This window comes from Sarcophilus harrisii, chromosome 3 (assembly GCF_902635505.1).
Source record: "Sarcophilus harrisii chromosome 3, mSarHar1.11, whole genome shotgun sequence".
NCBI lineage: Eukaryota > Metazoa > Chordata > Mammalia > Dasyuromorphia > Dasyuridae > Sarcophilus > Sarcophilus harrisii.
Genome location: NC_045428.1, coordinates 303,074,499 through 303,093,412, shown reverse-complemented (window position 1 = coordinate 303,093,412; position 18,914 = coordinate 303,074,499). Strand labels below are relative to the sequence as shown.

The 18,914-nt window shown below is 39.0% G+C and overlaps 1 protein-coding gene across 9 annotated transcripts in view; it reads right to left on the bottom strand.

Moving 5' to 3' along the window:
• Positions 1-481: 481 nt before the first annotated feature.
• STXBP5L (syntaxin binding protein 5 like) overlaps positions 482-18,914 on the bottom strand; it is a 397,145-nt gene continuing 378,712 nt past the window's right edge. For all 9 annotated transcript variants that reach the window (XM_031959714.1, XM_031959715.1, XM_031959719.1 and 6 more), the window contains 5 exons: positions 15,892-16,252; positions 11,027-11,192; positions 4,735-4,846; positions 2,984-3,204; positions 482-915 (listed from right to left, as the gene is read on the bottom strand). In XM_031959714.1, the coding sequence (XP_031815574.1) occupies positions 874-915; positions 2,984-3,204; positions 4,735-4,846; positions 11,027-11,192; positions 15,892-16,252 (902 nt within the window). In that variant the 3' untranslated portion in view covers positions 482-873. The remainder of the gene's footprint in view (positions 916-2,983; positions 3,205-4,734; positions 4,847-11,026; positions 11,193-15,891; positions 16,253-18,914) is intronic.

Genomic DNA, 18,914 nt, shown 5'->3' with positions numbered 1-18,914 from the left:
ACCACCACTGGCTCCCAGCAGAATTTACAATCCAGGCTTTTAAAACAATACAGCTCCCGTTATTAATTTCCTACTGAAAACTCACTGCTCATCCTGAGAAAACAAATGAGTTTTAGTAGGGGATTATTTCCTGCACTGGACAATGGCTGGATGCTACAACTCAAGAACTCTGAATAATGCAAAGGCTTTATGGGGAGAATAGAATGTTAACCAGACTCTTGCCCATAAAACGTCAATAATGTCATAAGTTCCATGAAAAATATAAGTTACAGATGAGAAAGGAAGTCTGGTGGTTTTTTCCCCCTTAGTTACCCCCTATAGCAAATAGACTTGAAATGCATGGGCATCTTCTAATGCAGATTTTTTTTTTTTTTAAATTGTAGAATTGGGCTGATCTTTAATAGTTTGCTTTGCTTACCATGAATCTTTTTTTTTTCTTCTGTCACAACATGCTTTTTTTCTTTTCCTCATAAGATGTTAATTTATCATGCAAAGGTTTTTGTTTTTTTTATTAAGTGCATTAATGTTTTAGTTTGTACAGGATATTTTTAGCCAGAAAGACTCCCCGTGGTTCTTACACAGAATGCCTCAGAAAAACTACATGCCGAGATGACAGCTCCATTCCACTTGGGAGAAGGCAAGTTTACAACAGAATCTTGGAATGGACATTAGAAGACCAATCTAAGTCGGGGGTCCAGTCTTTGGGTTGACAACCTCCCCTGTTTAAATCTCCCTTGTGGTAACCTCAGATGAATCACTGTGAAACATTTCACAGAAGAAACTGTGGCTTCTAGCAGTTGAATGGTGATGCTGGGAATAAATTGTTTCCCTGAAGGATGATTTCTTAGTGCTGTTGCAGTCTCTGTAGCAGCCTTAAAACTGGTACCATTTCTTATCCTTATATTTCAGCATCAACTACAAAAGAAACAAAATGTCAACAAGTCAAAGAATTTTAAAACTCATAGGGGCATCTGGGATCCAAAAAAGAATCTTTAAAAGGGCCCTTCAGAATTTGCATATATTTTACTAAGAGATGAATCACAATCAATCAAAACATTACAGCTGATTTTATTTTGGGAAATAACTGATGCTAAGAAGAGAAATTTAGAAATTATCCAGCTTAGCTTATGAAGACTAAATCTAAACAGTAGGATTTGGGGACAAGGTTTTTTCCCTTTCCACCACCACCTGCAGCCTTCAATGAGATTGCTTTCAAAATTCGCTGTTACATTCAAGAATGAAAAAGGAGCTGGTTTCCTCTGTTAAGATGATTTCCTCTTTCCTTCCTGTCCCTTTTTCCTGCCCCACTCCCCTTTCTGTCCTTTCCCCGTTCCTGCTCTTTCCTCCAGCTGGTATTTCTCTCACCTTCTGTGTCAAGATCCAGGATTTGCTAAGAGTGCTTAGCTCAAGTGAGGGAATTTCAGGATATGAAGCACAGAAAAGATTAAGTGTAGGCATAGGAGGTAAGAGCTAATTATGTAATAAGATTCACTTTAAATTTTTTTATAAAATGATTTTTAATCACAGAGAATGGCCATCTCCATGGAATAAAGGCAGGCATTTCTGTTTTGTGAGTAACCAAGTAACAGATATGGTAATGGAAATTCTGAGCATCCCGCTAATGGAGGGGGAAAAGAACCAAGACCACGTGCCAGCTGAGATGTTTTATATGTACTATCTTGTCTTGCTCACTCCGGCAAGATTTTTTGTGTTTTTGAGATGTTCGCTTACCTTTAGTCTATGCCTCATTCCTTCAAGCTCCTGACCCTTGGAGTTGAGAGACCTGACTAGTCCTTCCAATTGCATCTTTGCCACATTGGGCCATGATTTACAATTACTTTTCCTACATCAAAGAGGGGGATTTTGCCACAGAGTTCATTGTTTAAAGGAGAGATTCTTCACCAGAGGTCCATGGACCCTCAAAAATGGATAAATTCCAGGAGATCCATGATTGTGGACTGGAAAAATTAACATCTTTATTTTCACTAACTTCTAAGTAAAATTTAACATTAAGGAAAAAAAAAACAATTATTTTGAAAAGAGGTTCATAGGCTTTACTAGATTGCTAAAGGGACCTACAATATAAAAAAATGTTAATCTCTGGTTTAAAGTTGGAAAGTAATTGCCTCATATGCATACATAGGAAATTGAAGACTGTCTCCTATCTTGATTCCAATTTCATCCCACTGCCCACTGAGATGGGGTGGGGGGAGGGGAGTTGGATTATTCTCTATACTCCACAGGAGAAATCCTTTCCTTCCTTTCCTGTAGGAATATGAACCCCTCTCTGACAGATCCAATGCAAAGTTTAATTAGTGTTAGGTTTTTTGGTTCTTTTTTATGAAGTTGTTTTTCAAGAAATCACAAAGGAGCCATAAAAACATGAAGGAGAGAACGCTCCATGCCCAGCCCAGTTACCTATACACAACATGCGTTCAGTGGGCCTTTACAACGGCTGGTCCGTTTTTCAGACATGTTATTGAACCTTAATGGTCTCTCATTTCAGGACATTTCAATAATCACATTCAAAGTTTTTTTTAAAAAGGAAACTTGGACAATTTTAGTATTTTAAAAAGGCTTGTTCCCCAAATAACTGGTCGATTGTATTATTTAGGTAGCTTTCCCCCGAGGTAGGGGGGAACGTGTTCTCCCTTTGCTGAGGAGGACACTGAACGCGGGATGACTCCATCTTTCTGTGGCTGCCTCCGTCCCCCTCCCCTCTCGCGCGCCTCGCTCGGTGCCGGAGGGCCGGGGCCGCCCGCGCCCCTCGGGATGGAGGATCGGGAGGCGGCGGAGCGCGGGGCCCTGAGGACGGACCCTCCCCCCGAGGACCGTTTTCTGCTCCCAGCCGCTCATACACACGATTCCCGCAAGCCCGCGCGGATGGAGGCTGCCCCGACCCCGGGGGTCCCGTCGGGAGGCCGCGAAGCCAAAGGCGGGGGCGGCCGTTCCCCCGGGGCCGCCGCCCGCCCCCGGGCCCTACCTCGTGCGCGTGTTTGGAGAAGGCCTCCGCGCTGGTCATCATGCCGGCCGTCTTCTCCTCGAGCTCGCCCAGCCGCTGGCCCCGCTCGTCCAGCGCGATCCGCGCGCGCGTCAGCTCGCCCATCACCCCTCCGGCGGCCCCTTTGACTCCTTCGATCCCGCCGGGCCCGGGAATGTGCTGGGCGAGGCTCTTGGACGCTTTTCCAGCCGAAGCCTCCCCAACTAGGGATTAAAACCACAAGTGTTTAGACTCCGCCGCCGGTGCTTTAAATAACCGGCCCCCGGCAAACTCGGGGGGGGGGGGGCAATTCTGTCCTTTTAGAACTTGAGGAATTGAGGGGAGAAAAACACACCATCAGTGTTAGTATCACAGCTGGCATTTATGCTTAAGGTTTGAAAAGCACCTGATGTTCTCTCATGTGATCCTCAGGTAGCTTTATCCCCATTTTACAGATGAGGAGACTGAGGCTTACAGTGGACTTGTTACTGATTTTTTTTTTTTTTTCTAACTAGAGCCACATGGTATTGACTCGTGTAGTAGTTTCTGTGGAACTAGAGAGTCCTCCATTTGGGGGATTCTGAATAATGTCCCCATCTCTTTGAAATTTCAGTTCTCCTTGTTCTCTTTCTAGTGCTGTTTCAGCGACAGATTTTTTAAATTGGTTATGGATTTAGAAAAATATGGAAAGATGAGCTTATGAAGGAAACTCTTATCCACCTTCAGAGAAAGGACAAACAAGAATGTCTTACATAGGTGCATATGCATGCATGTATATATATATGTATATGAATACAAATATCGAGCTATATATGTGTATGTGTGTGTGTGTGTGTGTGTATGGTATATCTCCACCCTTAATTAGAGCCTTCCTGGGGGAGGAAGGAGAAGAAAAGAGAAAAAAATGAATAAAATAAAAAGCGTACAACAGAGAACAAAAGAAAACCTGCAAGGAGGAACTGCTCTGAAATACAATGTGTAGTATTATATAGCCTTTTTTGAAGTTTATGGAAATGTATCGTTTTATTTTTTCTGCTGTGTACATGGCAATGTTTTTTTCTTTTCCTGTTTTATATTTTAGTTTGAAATAGATAAATAAAAGAAAAAAGTAGGATTCATCAATAAATGGCTATTCTGTGTTATTTTGGCACTGAGAATTCTGGGCAAAGCAGTAGTGATCAATACTACATAAATCCGATACCTCATTTCCAGACATTAAAAGTATTTCATTATAAAATGCTCTATTCAGTTTAGAAGTCACTGGATAGGGTGCAAGGCCTGGCACTAGTAAGATCTGAGTTCAAACCTGGTCCTAGACACTTACTGCTATGTGATTCCGGGCCTTGGGTTCCTCATCTATAAAATAGGGATAAGAGCATTTATCAGGGAATCGTGGGGATCAAATGAAATGAAAATTGTAAACTGCTTAACATAGTGCCTGGCACAGAATAAACTCTATATAAATGTTGTTATTATTATTAGCTATTACATAATTTCACATTTGCTTATTATTTGTGTGAATTATAGGAATTGATTATAATTCTGTCTGTCTATTTCACATTTAAATTTTCAGAAGAGAGTTCATTTGTTCAAGATTCAAAAGGTATTTGTATTAGTGGATATGTAGAGAAGCGACTAAGATTTAGATGAGAAGTCAAAAAACTATTCTGCAAAAACTTTGGATTTAAAAAAATAAACTTTCACTAAAAAAGCTCCATTATGTTTCAAGTTGTATGCAGGAAGAATTTACTTACATAACTCTTCTCTGTCAAATGTTTGTCCACTTCCACCAAACAGTCCCTTGAGGAAGCCTCTGTTCTGAGCTTCAGGTGTTTCTACTGGAGTAAATAATTCTCCTAGCATGTCCTATATACCACATTCAAAGAAAAAAAACAACATGTGAGAGGTTACTGTTGCAAAAGTATTGCTCCCCTAAAATCACTAATGTATTGGATGAGTGTTCGCTCTCCCTGGCCCATACTGCACAGCCAGGCAAACTTCTATGTTTCCTCCAAGGCCTCACAAGCCCTTCACTTGTATTTTCCTTCTGTTAACCATCTCTCTGTTGATTCTCCTCCCTTCTTCCTGTTAATCACTAATGTCCCACAAAACCTAGTGCTAGGGCTTCTGTTCGTTTCCTTTTAGGATCTCTTATTTGAAGAGCAAATCTATTCATCTTATTTTTACTGATGAGTGGATGATTCCTAAATCTGCATGTCTAATCCTAATCTCTTACCATATTTTCATGATCATATCTTCAGTTAAATTATCTTTTCAATTCCTGAAACGAAACATGTTTGAAAACAAGCTTGTTGTTTCTTCTGCCACCCTTCCCCCGCCCCATCACTCCCATTACTGCTCTAGCAGCTTCCTCCTTGCTGTGATGGGCACTACTAAGCTCTCAGTTCCTAGGTCTTAGATTACAGTCCTCAAACTATGGCCCACGGACCAGATGCAGCAGTTGAGGAATTTTATCCCCCTCACCCAAGGCTATGAAGTTTCTTTATTTAAAGGCCCACAAAACAAAGGCTTTGTTTTTACTATAGTCCGGCCCTCCAATAGTCTGAGGGACAGTGCACTGGCCGCCTATTTAAAAAGTTTGAGGACCCCTGCCTTAGAACCTTGTCGTTATTTTCAGCTTTTCACTTTTCTGCATTCCTTAGGTCCAATTATCAACAGCTCTTGCGATTCTTGCTCATGAAAAAAGGAAACTAGATTTTCTTTTTTATTTCTATTTCCATTTCAACTTGATACATTCCCTAAAGCATTAATCTTTTCTCTGTCAGGTAGTCCCAAGTAGTCCTTTACTTTTTAAATTCTTTAGTTTTTTCACTCCAATATATTCCATAAACAGGTGCTAGAATAATCTTAATTCAAACACCACTTAAAATCAACAAATTAAAATTCACAGGCTTCCCACAAAGCAGAACAGATGAAACAAACTGGGGTAGTAAAGTTAACAAATATCCCTCTTCTCCCATTTAGTATGCAACTTGGGGAGTAACTGATCCTGCTCCTTCCTTTCCTTCTTAGAGACTGAGAAACAGAAGATGGTGATTTCTCCTCTGAATCACTGGATGGAGTGGGAAAATGCTGATTTGGACGAGGGCACTGTGGGAAAAGGGCATTTATACTGACTCACTATGGTCCTTGTGGAGTTGGAAATCCTAGTTTGAGTTGTCAAGAATACAGCCTTTCCATAATACCACAAGTGACCCTTTGAGTGGGAAGATCTGAGTGTGGGACTGTGGTATATAAAACCAGGTTTGAAAAGAATAGAATGGTTGCCTGGGGGTGTCTTTGAGCTGCTATGTGGAGTAGTGGACAGAGAGCTATGGTAAAGCCAGAAAGAAATAGGTTTTAGTCCCATCTCTGACATATGCTGAATGAGTGACTGAGCAAGTCATTTTTTTTCAGGGCTCTAGGTAATTCTCTAAGATTAAATTGCAGAGAATCTGCAGTTTCCTTAAGAGGAATTCTCTATACAAAAGAAACCACAGATCTAGACTTTATTCCTAGTCACATATTTATGATAGGGAGTCAAAGTCTGACTTAGTAGTAGGTAAAGAGTTGGCTTTAAAATCAGGGAGTCTTAGGTTTCTGGGACCCAGGGGGCAAGTCCTTCAAGCTCTTAGGGCTTCCCTGGAAACTTTCTAAAGCCACAACTTTCAGACCAAGTGCTCATCTGCAGTGGCAAAGGAAGCTTCTCTTTTGTGACTTTCCTTTGCCAGTGCATTCACAGATCCATTCAATCCTTCATCCCACCCATACCCAACTTCATGGAATCAACTGCTTCAATTTGACTTCGCTATTGTAGATAAAATGAAAGGTATTAACTTTATGCCATATAATTGCTAGATATTAATAATAAGCATAATACTAATGATAACCTTCATGAATGTCTCTTTGAACAAAGTACTTAATCTGATACGCAAACTCTAACAAAGCAATAGGTCATGACATGAACTTGTGATCTAGTGAATAGACATATTAAAGTCCAGGCTAGGTAGAGATATTCAAAACTGGACCAGAGACCTTAGAGATGTGTTATTCCTAACCTCTTCCTCAAAGAGGAAATTGAAGTACAGAAAAGTTAAATACCTTGTATAAGGGGTTCTGGAGCTCATCAGTGAATTTAAACCTTGGTGGACAAAGTACTGGGTCGGAAGTCAGGAAGGCTCATTTTCCTGAGTTCAAATCTAACCTCGGACACTTCCAAGTTGTGTGACCATGGGCAAATCACTTGTTTGCCTCAGTTTCCTCATCTGTAAAATGAGCTAGAGAAGGAAATGGCAAACCACTCTAGTATCTTTGCCAAGAAAACCCCAAATGGGATCGTGAAGAGTCATATGTGACTTGAGACAACTAAACAACAAAACTCTGTTTCTAAAGCTACTGCCCCAAACTTTCAGCTAGTAAAAGAAGAGCCTAGAACTGGGTCATTGGCCTTTAAATCCAGTGATCTTTCCTTTACACTAATCGGCCCCTCTCTGTCTCTCATTCTTTCTTCTTAGTTCTCTACAATCTGGCTTCAGACATGATCATTGCACTGAAAGTGTTCTCTCATAAGTTATCAGTGATCCCTCAATTGCCCAATCTGATGGCTTTCTTGTCTCCATACTTTACGCCAGTGGTTCTCAAAGTCTGGTCCAGAGCATCCTCGGAATCTCTGAAATCCTTTCAGAGAATCTACAAATTCATAATTGGTTTTTATTTTTAATGTGATCAATATCTATAACTATAACCCACATAAACAAAAATTCTTTGGACAGATCCTCAATCATTTTTAATAGGATAAAGATATTGAGAACAAAAGTTTGAGGACCACTGTCATTGGTCCCTCTTCTGGATTTTCTCTTCTCTAGGTTTTCACTGCACAGCTGTCTCCTGCTTCACCTTCTACCTTCTTTCTACTTACTAATCAAAGGTGTCTTCCAAGGTTCTGTCTTGGGCCCTGTTCCCCCCTTTTTATCTCATTTAGTGACCTCTGCTCCCATGGATTGAATTCGATTATCTTTATTCAGATAATTCTCAGATCTATTTGTCCAGCCCTAAATTCTCTTTTGTTCTCCAGTCTCACATTTTTTATTTATTGGATATGAACTGGATAGCCTGTGAACATTTTAAACTCAGTATGTCCAAAAATGAATATTTTTCTCTCTCAAATCTTTTCCTCTTTTGAACTTACCTATTATTATTAAGAATACTAACATCCTTTCCATCACCAGGATCAAAATTCAGGTGCCATTCTTGACCCACTCTCCACACCTTCTTTATCCTTCCCTTGTCTAATCAGTTGTCAAGACCTTATCCATTCTGCCTTAGGAACATGTCTGGTTCTAAGAACATGCCCTTCTTCCTTCTTCTCACACTGTCATCACCCTCCTATTGCCCCTAACTACCTTACAGGCTAGTCCTCTCACCCCCTTCTCCCATTCCAGTCCCATTCCTCCACTGACCAGTCAAATTAATCCTCCCATATCAACTCCAGCTTACTATAACTTGCCTATAAAATATAAAATCATCTTGCTTCCCAGTCCTTTACCTTAGTCTTCCCATCTTCTGCCCATAAGCAACATTCATACTTGATTGATTTTGTGATATTTGCCTCCTTGTTCCCAGTGTAAGATATACATCTGCCAACTGTCAGAATTTTTTCTGGCTATCTGTCCCCATGCCTGGAACTCTCTCTCTTTCTTCACCTTTCCTTCCTGACCTAATTTGAGGCTTAATTCCACTTCTTCCTTCTAAAACCATCTTTCTTGATCATACTTAAGTCTAGTGCCTTTTCTCTATTAATTACCTCAATTTCTCCTATATAGTCTTCTACATGGTATACCCCATGGCCCATTGGGGGAGCTCCTCGCCTTTCTTAATATCTCTAGCATTTAACACAGAGCCTGGTACATAGTAGGTGTTAATTCCTTTTTTTATTTGACTTGTCCTTATAGCCCATGGGTTTGAACTAGCAACATCTGCTGGGTAATCATCTTAATTTCTTGCACCTTCAGAGGGAAGCAAATGAAACAGCAATCAATATCCTTGGCCACTGGGAACAATATGAATATGTGACGGGCTCCTTTGTGGAGCCAACACCACCTATGATAGACACTTACATATGAAGAAAATGTCTTTTTCTTGGGCTAAAATTCTACATACAGTATTTATGAAGCTAAAACATTGATCCCAAATACTCGCATCCTTACTTCAAAGTACAAGGAAGCATGAAATCTCCATCAGAAATGCTTCTCCATTCCCCATCCCAGAACTGTTCTTTCCCTACCATCCTTTGCTGCCACTTCTCTTCCATTTTTTCTCTCATTAATGCAGTCTTCCCTGCCACATCCCCTTTCAGCCTGCTCATACGCTCTTTCTCTATTAATCGTATTATGTCCCCCTCTCTCCTGTCCTAATAACTGCATAAATTCAACAAACATCAAACTACAGTCTACACTTCTGTTCTCCAATATACTGTTCTCCAGGAAAAACAAAACTTATGAATACAGAATCACTCTGCAGTGCTTTGTGGCTGTGAAATTTGGAACAGGGCAGTTTTCAAAGTCACAAAGGTAGGGATGATGTAATGGGGAGTGGAGAGGTTTGTAATGGAGGCAAATAAGCTGAAGCATGATGTTCTTTGGCTAAAAAATGGTTGAAGGGATATAATCAAAAGAATGTGTATAATCATGAAAGGCAATGGGACAATAAGTGCTAAAAGGGAGCTGAAGAGTGACCCCCTCTCACTGAAGGTCTTCAAGCTATGATCACTCCTGGGTTTAGGTTTTGGTTGGATTAGTTGGATTTGAAATCCCTTTCAGGTTCTGAGATTCTCAGATGGCCTGTGTGACGCCAAGGCCTGTGGGAACCCTGTCAGAACTTAGCTTTACAGGAAACTGCCCCGTTGGGGTTGTTCCTTTGTGCAGGCCTGGCCTTCAAAGCAGACTGACCTCCAAAGAGCATGGAGTCCCCATGTCTGTGCAGAAAGCCCAGCCAAGCACTGTCTGCAAGAACATCCACCTGCATGGGACAATGCCTACCTTATGGTGTCATAGGAGCAATACTCTTACATTGCTAAAGACTTTTCAATATCACATGAGAAGTCTACAAATTTTTAGTGCCAGGTGTGCAGAATCCTGGTTCCAGGACTTGCTTTGAAATTCTGCTAAATGCTTTTGGGATGTGAACTCTAGTCTGCTTATAATTCTATGAAATTCCATAATTTTCTATATCACAAGGGATTACCAAAGCAATAGTATCAGATCATTTTGACCTGGTCAGCTTTACCTTTTTTCTAATCAACAAATCCATAAACACTTATTAAGCACCTACTATATGCTAGGAACTGTGCCTAAGCTTAGGTAAATAAATATGCCTTCCTGGCTCCCCATTGGCAGAGCACATCCATTGCCATGGCTGAAATAAATACTGCTGGATTCTTCTAACTCAATTAATACATATTTTTGAAGTAGAAGGTCTTCTATACTGTCATTTATTTCACTATTTCTAAAACCATGTCAGAAGTATTCAAAGTAATTCTGCTAAGCATTTATTAAAAAAACAGTTCCAAGCAAGATAAGCCACTGTCTGATCTAGATGGAGTAATAACTTTTGGCTTCTCCCATTTTATACTGTTGCTTCATGGTTTCAAAAATATTAAATGTAACTAAATAATCAATTTAATGTGGTCTGATAATTATGCAAATCAAATTAAATCTGGCATGTTATATATTGTCATACTTATAAATTTCATCTAACTATGTTTTGCTTTGAATTGCATAACTTATTCAGAAGTTTTCATTGCATCTGATATCTGTCCTGGAATGTTTGCAACGTCCTTTGGCTGCAATTTCTAGTGTTCAAAAGAAAGATTATTTATCTGCCATGATCAAACTCTTTCAAGATTTAAGGATTGGGAGGAGGAAAGGGCTCTTTCAAATATAATGAGAAAACCAGTGCCCCTTTAAGATGGAGAGCTAGTTTATCTTCTTACTACTAAAATGATTTGAAAAGGTATCAGATGTATGTTTAAAAATTCACGTGCCCTACCTGTAGATTGTCGCACATTTCTTGACTGTAAGTCAACCGCTGTATTTCAGTGGGAGAGACGAGATATAGTGCTTGGCCTTCATTGGTAAAACAAAATGTCCGTGCTATCCTCATATCTGTTAGAGGCAGATAATTAACATCCAACATTGGGCGGAGACTAGGTAGGCTGAATGAAGAAAGAAAATTGAGGTATCATACTAATGTAGTTAGGAACTTTTATATAATCTGTAAAAATAATAGCAACTGTCCAGGCAAATAGAATTAGCAGAGAAGAATGGATTTCCCATATTATGACAGTCTCTGTTTTCTCATAAGTAAATGTCAATGGTGATAAGCTTAATTTTCATATAAAGTCCCTTAAATGATATGTTGTACTCCCTGAATGGTTGAAGAAAGAATAATCCTACACTCAAGCTATATTCCTGATTTTTCTTTCCTCTGAACAGTGTAGATTCAGAGCCTTTCCTTTCATAACAGACTCCTTCATTGGGGACGAATGACAAGTTTTTTTGCAGAGACATCTGGCACTGTCAACACTAGATGGCAGAAACACTTCAGTTATAAGGTGGCTTCATTCTGGCTAGTCTCAGTATACCAGGGGCTATTGTTTCCCAGGCAAGATTGCTCAGGCTTAGAATAAGGAGCTTTACAAAATGATGGGAAAGCATGCATGGCACTAGGTCCTTGCTCTTTATTCAGTAAATTAAAGTATCTACTCATTAACCTTTCATATGTTTCCTGCCATGTATGATCATTATGGAATAGGATTTTTTTTGGTAGGGGGAGGGGTAGAGAGCTATGAGTTCATTGGTATAAGCTATTCCCTGATATAGAAATTTTCACATGCAGATTGGTAGCATATCTGTAACAGAAGATATTGCCCATGGTCCTGCAGCTAGAATGTATCAGAGGTGAGACTTAAACCCAAACCTCTCGACTATGTGATAATAGTCTGTGCTACTGTATAACTAAAATAAATGTTTCAGGTGTGGTTTTAAAATCAAAAGACTTTCTTTTTTAAGTTGATATATCAGAAATTATGAATTAAAATGAGGTTATTTTTCAAAGGAGTCACCTTGGAAGATCCCAAAGATGCTCAAACATTCTTGAGCCCCTCAGAGCCATTTAATGTACTCCACAAGAAAACCAATCTTTAAACTTATGCACATGTATCAAAGACTGTAATGATAATTTCCAAGATTTAGAATTCTCTTTCTGATTTTATGTATTCCTGATAATTTTCATTTTTATTATGTCACAGAAACCACAAATTCCAAGAGTCTGGTTGGAAGAGAAAATTACGAATAGGAAGAAGGAATGATAGTCTGAGAATAAGGCTAAACTAAATTAAGCTAGAGCTTAAATTAAGATCTTTCTGGGAGGGAGTTATGTATACTCACAGTAGACTGAGAACTGAGGGAATATATAAACATACATTTAGATAGAAATTCTTAATCATACTTATTCTTATATACACATAGATACACACATACCTGTACACACATGAAAACTGGCACCTGGGTCTAAGCACTTCATACACAAATATGCAGAAAGTTGTATACATAGATAGCTATAACCCCAAACTATAATGTCATTAATAATTGATCAGTGGTGACAAAAACAGGTAAGATCATCATTTGGTATGGTTAAAACCTAGTTTTAAAAACATATTAGTTGTTTGAATTTTTCAGACATTGTTGACTTTATGAATCATCAAGTTACTGAAATAAATATTTTGAAAAAAAAAACACATCAATAAAGACCTACTGTTAGTTATATAGGAACATGATTCTTAGAAGGGGTTCATAGGCTTCATCATACTGCCCATGGGGACCATGGTGCAGCAGTGGTGAGGGAAGATCCCTGGAGCCAGAGGGAGCAGGAATAGCACAGTGTAGATGCCTATCCTGTTCTCAGGCAGCTGAAGGTCATTAGAAGTGGATAGCTGGAGGCAGGGCATGCAGGCATTGGGGACAGGGCAAACATACAGAGGTGAGGTGGAGTGTTGGATTCTGGGAACAGAAAATGGGTCAGTTTGGCTAAAATGTAGAGGGCAAAAAAGGCAACTAGATTGTAGGCAAGCTGAGGAGACCAGAGGTAATTAGGGATTGTTAAACAGGGAAATGACATAATCACAGTTATATTTCAGGAAGATTATTTTGGCAGCTTTGTCCTCCATATGCATATTATTGTTCTCAGTTCTTGGCAATGATATATTAGACAGTCTCCAGAGGAAGGCAACTGGATGGGGAAGGGCTCTGAGTCCATGCCATAAGATAAGAGGAAGGAATTGGGGGCATTTAGCCTGGATAAGAGAAGCTCTAGGAGGAGGAGAGCTTGGAAGTTGCCTTTTGTGATGTGAAGGGCTGTCATATGAAAGGGATATTAGACTTATTCTGTTTGGGTCTGGTACAGAATCAGGAGTAATAGAAGTAGCAAAGGGGAAAATTGAGGTCCGAGGTCAGGAAATGTTGCTTATGAAGGAGGTCTAGCTGAGGGGGGAGGGACTGCTCGGAGACTGTGGTTCTCTTTCACGGGGGGTCTTTAAGTAGAGATGGACAAATGTTGGTCATCAATGGGGACTCTCTTCTTGTTATGGATCTACTTTTAGATGAATGCTGAGGTTTCTTCTAATATTGAAAATGCTGATTCCAGGAAAAATGTAAATGAAGAGAAGAGAGGAAATGGGAAGATTACTGCAATGGTCTAGGCGAGAAGTAATATAGGTTGGGTGATAGTAGTGATTATGTGAGTGGAGAGGACAGAAAGAATCAGTGTGAATTAATGATTATTTAGATGGATGATTAAGAGAGGATTAAGAATGAGTATCAGTTTGTAAACCTGTATTATTAGAAGAAGGATGATAATATATTCAACAGAAATAGGTTAGGTCTGAAAAAAGGTCAAGTTGGGGTAAGATAATGTATTTCACTTTAGATATTGCAAGTTTGAGAATATTTCTGGAATATCTAGGTGGAGAGATCTAGCAATCAGTGACAAAGGACTAGTATTTAGGAGAGATTGGGCTGGAAATATAGATTTGTGTCTCCTCATTTGAGGAGACGATGATCAACAACCTCATGAAATCCGATGAGATCAAAAAGAGTATAGCGCCAGAAAAGATGTCCAAAGAAAGAATCTGGGGGACACTTAAATTTTGGAGGTATGAAGTAGATGCTAATCTAACAAAAGAGACTGAGAAGGAATATTCTTCTATCTCCTCAGATGGAGAACCAAAAATATCCACTTACAGAAGCCAAGGGAGACAAAAGTATTCTAAACAAAAGCACCATAAGTTGAAGAGAAATCAATTAGGATAAAGAATAAGAAAAGGCCATTAGATTTAGGAGTCATGAGACTAAGAAATGAGGGAAAAATAAGGGAAAAAATGAAAAAAGTTCATTGTGAAAAGTAGAGATAGAGGATGATAGACTGAGGTGATGGCAGGATGAAACGGATATATTTTAAGGTTGAGGGAAATCTGGGGAGTTTTGTAAGGAGTGGGGAAGGAATAAGAGGGTAAGAAGAAATTGAAGATGAGAGAGCTGGAAAAAATAATCAAAGTGCCTAGTTTTGAGAAGGAATGGGAACAAAAGCACAAGTATAATGCTTGGTCTCAGCAAGGAGAAGGGTCACCTTTTCCTCAGGAACTGGAGAGATGGCAGAGAATGAGTAAAATGTAGAAAATTAAAGAGAACCCTAGAAATTCTGAAATATAGAGTGGGAGAAAAGAGAAATCTCAAAGAGAGCATCATTTTTCTCAGGAAGGAAGGAGGTAAAGTTCTTCAATGAGAAGGAAGAAATGATATAGAGGGCTTGAAAAAAGAAAATTTGGAATAACTATTTCAGGGAATTTGCTAATTAGGAAGGTTGCTTGACTGCAGTGAAGCTGAGGCCATTTGAAATTAGAGAATATAAATTTGTGATGGACTACAGTGATACAGGTACAGTGATGTGATTTCCATCTGCATTAAGCAGTATTCTAGCAGAAGGAGAGAACGCAGGAGGAGGACATAGCATAGGGTTGGGGTATGGTATGGGGTATATGCTCTATCTTTACATGCATGGTTACTGCCTATCACTCCGTTGGGTAGTGATGAAAGCTGAATCACTGTTGTTTTTTTTCTTGATGTTTGGTGACAGAAAGCAGAATATTATACTGCTTCAGATACATAAGGCTATATGGATGTATGTATCTGTTTTTATAGCTATTGTCAGGTAGGTGATAATACATGACTTTGTAGGTAAGAGAATTAGCCGAAGAAGCTTGAAGTTGGGTTAAAAAAGAATGAACTAGGTAGGTGACAAGGATAAAGTAGAGTCAATGAGTAGTCAGCAAAGTGAAGTCATGATATAGTTCTTATGTCAACGGGTACTGAAAAAGTGCTATTTCAAGCAACACTGCTCTTGAGATGCCACTTGAATAAAATAGTGTTAAATGAATGACAACTATCAGCTATCCAATTCCATTTCATCACCAGTAAATCAAAGGATATAATACTTCAATCTGACAAACTCAGTGGGGTGAAAAATGTTTATCAAATGCTTATGTGACATGACTTCTAAGTTAATAAGTCCACTGTTGAAATGACTTTAAAGGCCTTGAAAATGTAAAGAAAGAGAAAATATACTTTTTTAAAGCAGGAAAAGTTATTTTTATATAGAAAGATTGATTTCTTAGAGAAAGAGAAGAAATTGCACCCAGAAAGAAAGATTCCTTGAAAGAGTTTTTCTTTCTAGAACGGCAAGTCTTCTTTTTGCTATTGACCATTCTCTTTGTCTCTCTTTTCCTTGGTTGAAATTGCTCCCCCTGTCAAGAAATCAATTATCATGATACCTAAATAGTAACAAAAAAGGTGTAATACCTCATTATCATGATGTGGCCATTGGCACAAAAGCAGGCCAGACAGGCACTGTTACACATGACTACCACAGCTGCTTGCAATATGAAGGATGTCTCCGTGATGTTATGAACATAAAGGCAAGTCTGGGAAGGCAATGAGAAGACTTTGGCTTGTTTTTCTGAGCAGACAACTGCGTATTGATGATCTCCCATTTCCTGGGAAGATGGTGGGGAATTCATGACAAGTTTCCTTTTTTTTCCTTTTTCATTATCATCCAGACTGTTTGGGTCCCGCCAAACTTCATATGGTGGATGCATTAATCCCCCCAGACGGTCCATACAAGAAAATGTTAGAACAGCTCCTTTTAGTGTCAGTAATGTACCTATTAAAAACAATTTCAGATTATTAGTAACTGGAAATCTTTTTAAATCAGCTGGCATGAATGTGAATGATGTTCATCATGAAAGCAATTAGATAAAGTCTAGTAGCATCACAAAAGCACATAGAAAATCACCAGCTTTGCTAAATTGCCACTTCTGGAAGGAACTTGAGCATTCTAATTTTACAGATTAAAAAAAAAGCCTCTGAGGTCTAGAGCAGTGAAATGATTTGCTCAAGACCATGTAGTCAGTTTGTGCAGGTCCAGGTCTCCAGACTTTTAGTCCAATACTTTTTCCATCATATCATGATGCCTTCTTTAAAATAATATAACGAATTTTTCTTTCCTTTTTTTTTAAACTAACATTAAATAGTTGGCTAATTGAAATAATGTTAAAAAGTAGTTTACTGAAATAATTTAAATAAAAAAAGAAAGTTACCAGGTGATCTGAATCTCTTAAAATAGTACGCAAGTTGCTAGAAGACACATCTCCTCCCTTTAAAATTAAAGGCAAATTATTTTACCAATTTGGTAATGAGCTATTTTAAAACATGATTTATCTCCTAGGACTGGGATTTACCATGACAATTTTTAACTAATTCTGGGGAAAAAAGATCACCTCTAATCTTCAGTCCTTAAAATAGACTTACACTTCTTTATACATAAAAGGGGGTTACTCACCTGGACTCTCTGAGGTTGTACATCCATGCCACACCATCACCTATGGGAGTTTTCTGCCAGCCCTGGAGGACCCGAAACTACAAAGCTTAGGAGGCTGCTTGTGCTAGAGTGGCCTTTAGAACCTTCCAGACTCGCCCCTAAGGGGTGCCCTAGCAGCCCCTTCTCTCCTCTGTCCCTCAGTTCCTTGAGGTCTGTTGGAGAGACAGTAAGAGTGTTAACCCAGGCTCATGGTCCTCCAAAGAATGTGAGTGAACAGAGACTTGAAGAGAGAAGGGTGACTGATGATATGAAACCAACTACAGCAAACCCCTTTCAACTGAAATTTGGGTAATCAAGTGATAGTTAACAAGTTTGCATATGATGTAATTATCTCAGTTGGGTTTTAGACCAGAACTTAGGAATCTTACTGTAAATGGCATTATCTATGTGTTGGTAAAGAAGGTGAAAAGTTTCACATGTGCCCACAGTATGAAGATAGGAGCAGGGGACAGAAGGAGTGGAATTCTAAATTGCATTTAGGGTGATCTAAATAGCAAATAGAGTAATCATAAAAAAAAGAAAAAGGAGTCGTGAGCTCCACCCATGCCTTCCTCTATTAATACTTGTGCTAAGGGTCTAGATAGGATAGACTGAGTAAGGATGCCAAAGTTTAAATCTTGAGGTAGGTTGGGTCCTTGAAAGCTCTGAGAAATAATGGAATTATGATGCAGTTGGGCTTCATTCTCTATCCAATAATGCTACCCATCTAAGTGAACCAGTCCAGATTGGTTTACATGGGATATGTAAACACATGCTAGCACCCTAAAGTCATGGAAAGCAAGAAACAAATGCCAAAAAGAAAAAAAAAAGAAACCCTTCCATCTTGGTAGTAACCTATTCCCCAAATTCCCACGAGCGGTAGTAATTTCCCAATAAAATATTCTTGACAAATCATATTCTGAACTATTATGTCTATTAGGTTAGTCTCTACCCACTGAAGATTTCAGGGATTTCAACATTTAAACTCATCATTATCAATCTATGCAGGCACTTCCTTCACCTAATCTTTTATTTCAGAATTTCACTGTGGTATAAGCTAAAACCCAAGGGCTATATTGCAATACTTAATGATTAATTATACATTGACCACTTCAACAATCCCGATCAATCAATGTCAGTCAACAACAATTTATTAAGCACCTATTAAGTGTGAAGCAATATTGTAGGCCCTAACGATAAAAATACAAAGAAAGAAATGGCATATGGAGCTTACATTCGATTGGAAAATGCAACGGGATAGATATATAGATATATCTATATATCTATCCCGTTGCATTTTCCATATATATATATATATATATATATATATATATGGAAAAATATATATATACATATATATATACAATAAATTTAAAGGGAATAAATGCAAAATAAATACTAAGCACTTAAATATAAAGTTGTTAGAGAGGAGAGGCATCATCAGTTGGGAGGTCAGCAAAAACTTTATGCAGAAAATAGGGCCCGAGCTGTCTCTTCAAAGGAGAGTGGCATTCTGTGAGGCAGAATGGAGGAGAGAGAGCATTCCAGGCAACAGAAATGACTAATAGAAGGCACAGAGACAGGCTATGGGGTACCTTGTGAAAGGAGAATAATGCAGGTGGAAAACAGACTGGTGCCAGGTTGTGAGGGGCTTCACAAGCACTTAAGAGAGAAGTTTGATGTGTATTCTAGTTGTAGGAGGGGAGCCCCTGCAGTTTATTGAGTAAACAAATATATTTGGATCCCTTCTTAAGAAAAATCACTTAGATTGTTGATGGACTAGAGTGGGGATGAGAATGGGGAAGAGTACTTATTAAAGCCATTGTAATAATCTAGGCAAGAGGGACTGACCTAAGGTGAGACTGTATGAAGAGAGAGAAGAATGATAGAGACCACAGGATCACAGATTTAGCATTGGAAGGGGCCTTTCTGGCCATTGAGTCCAATCTCTCATTTTAGAGGTAAG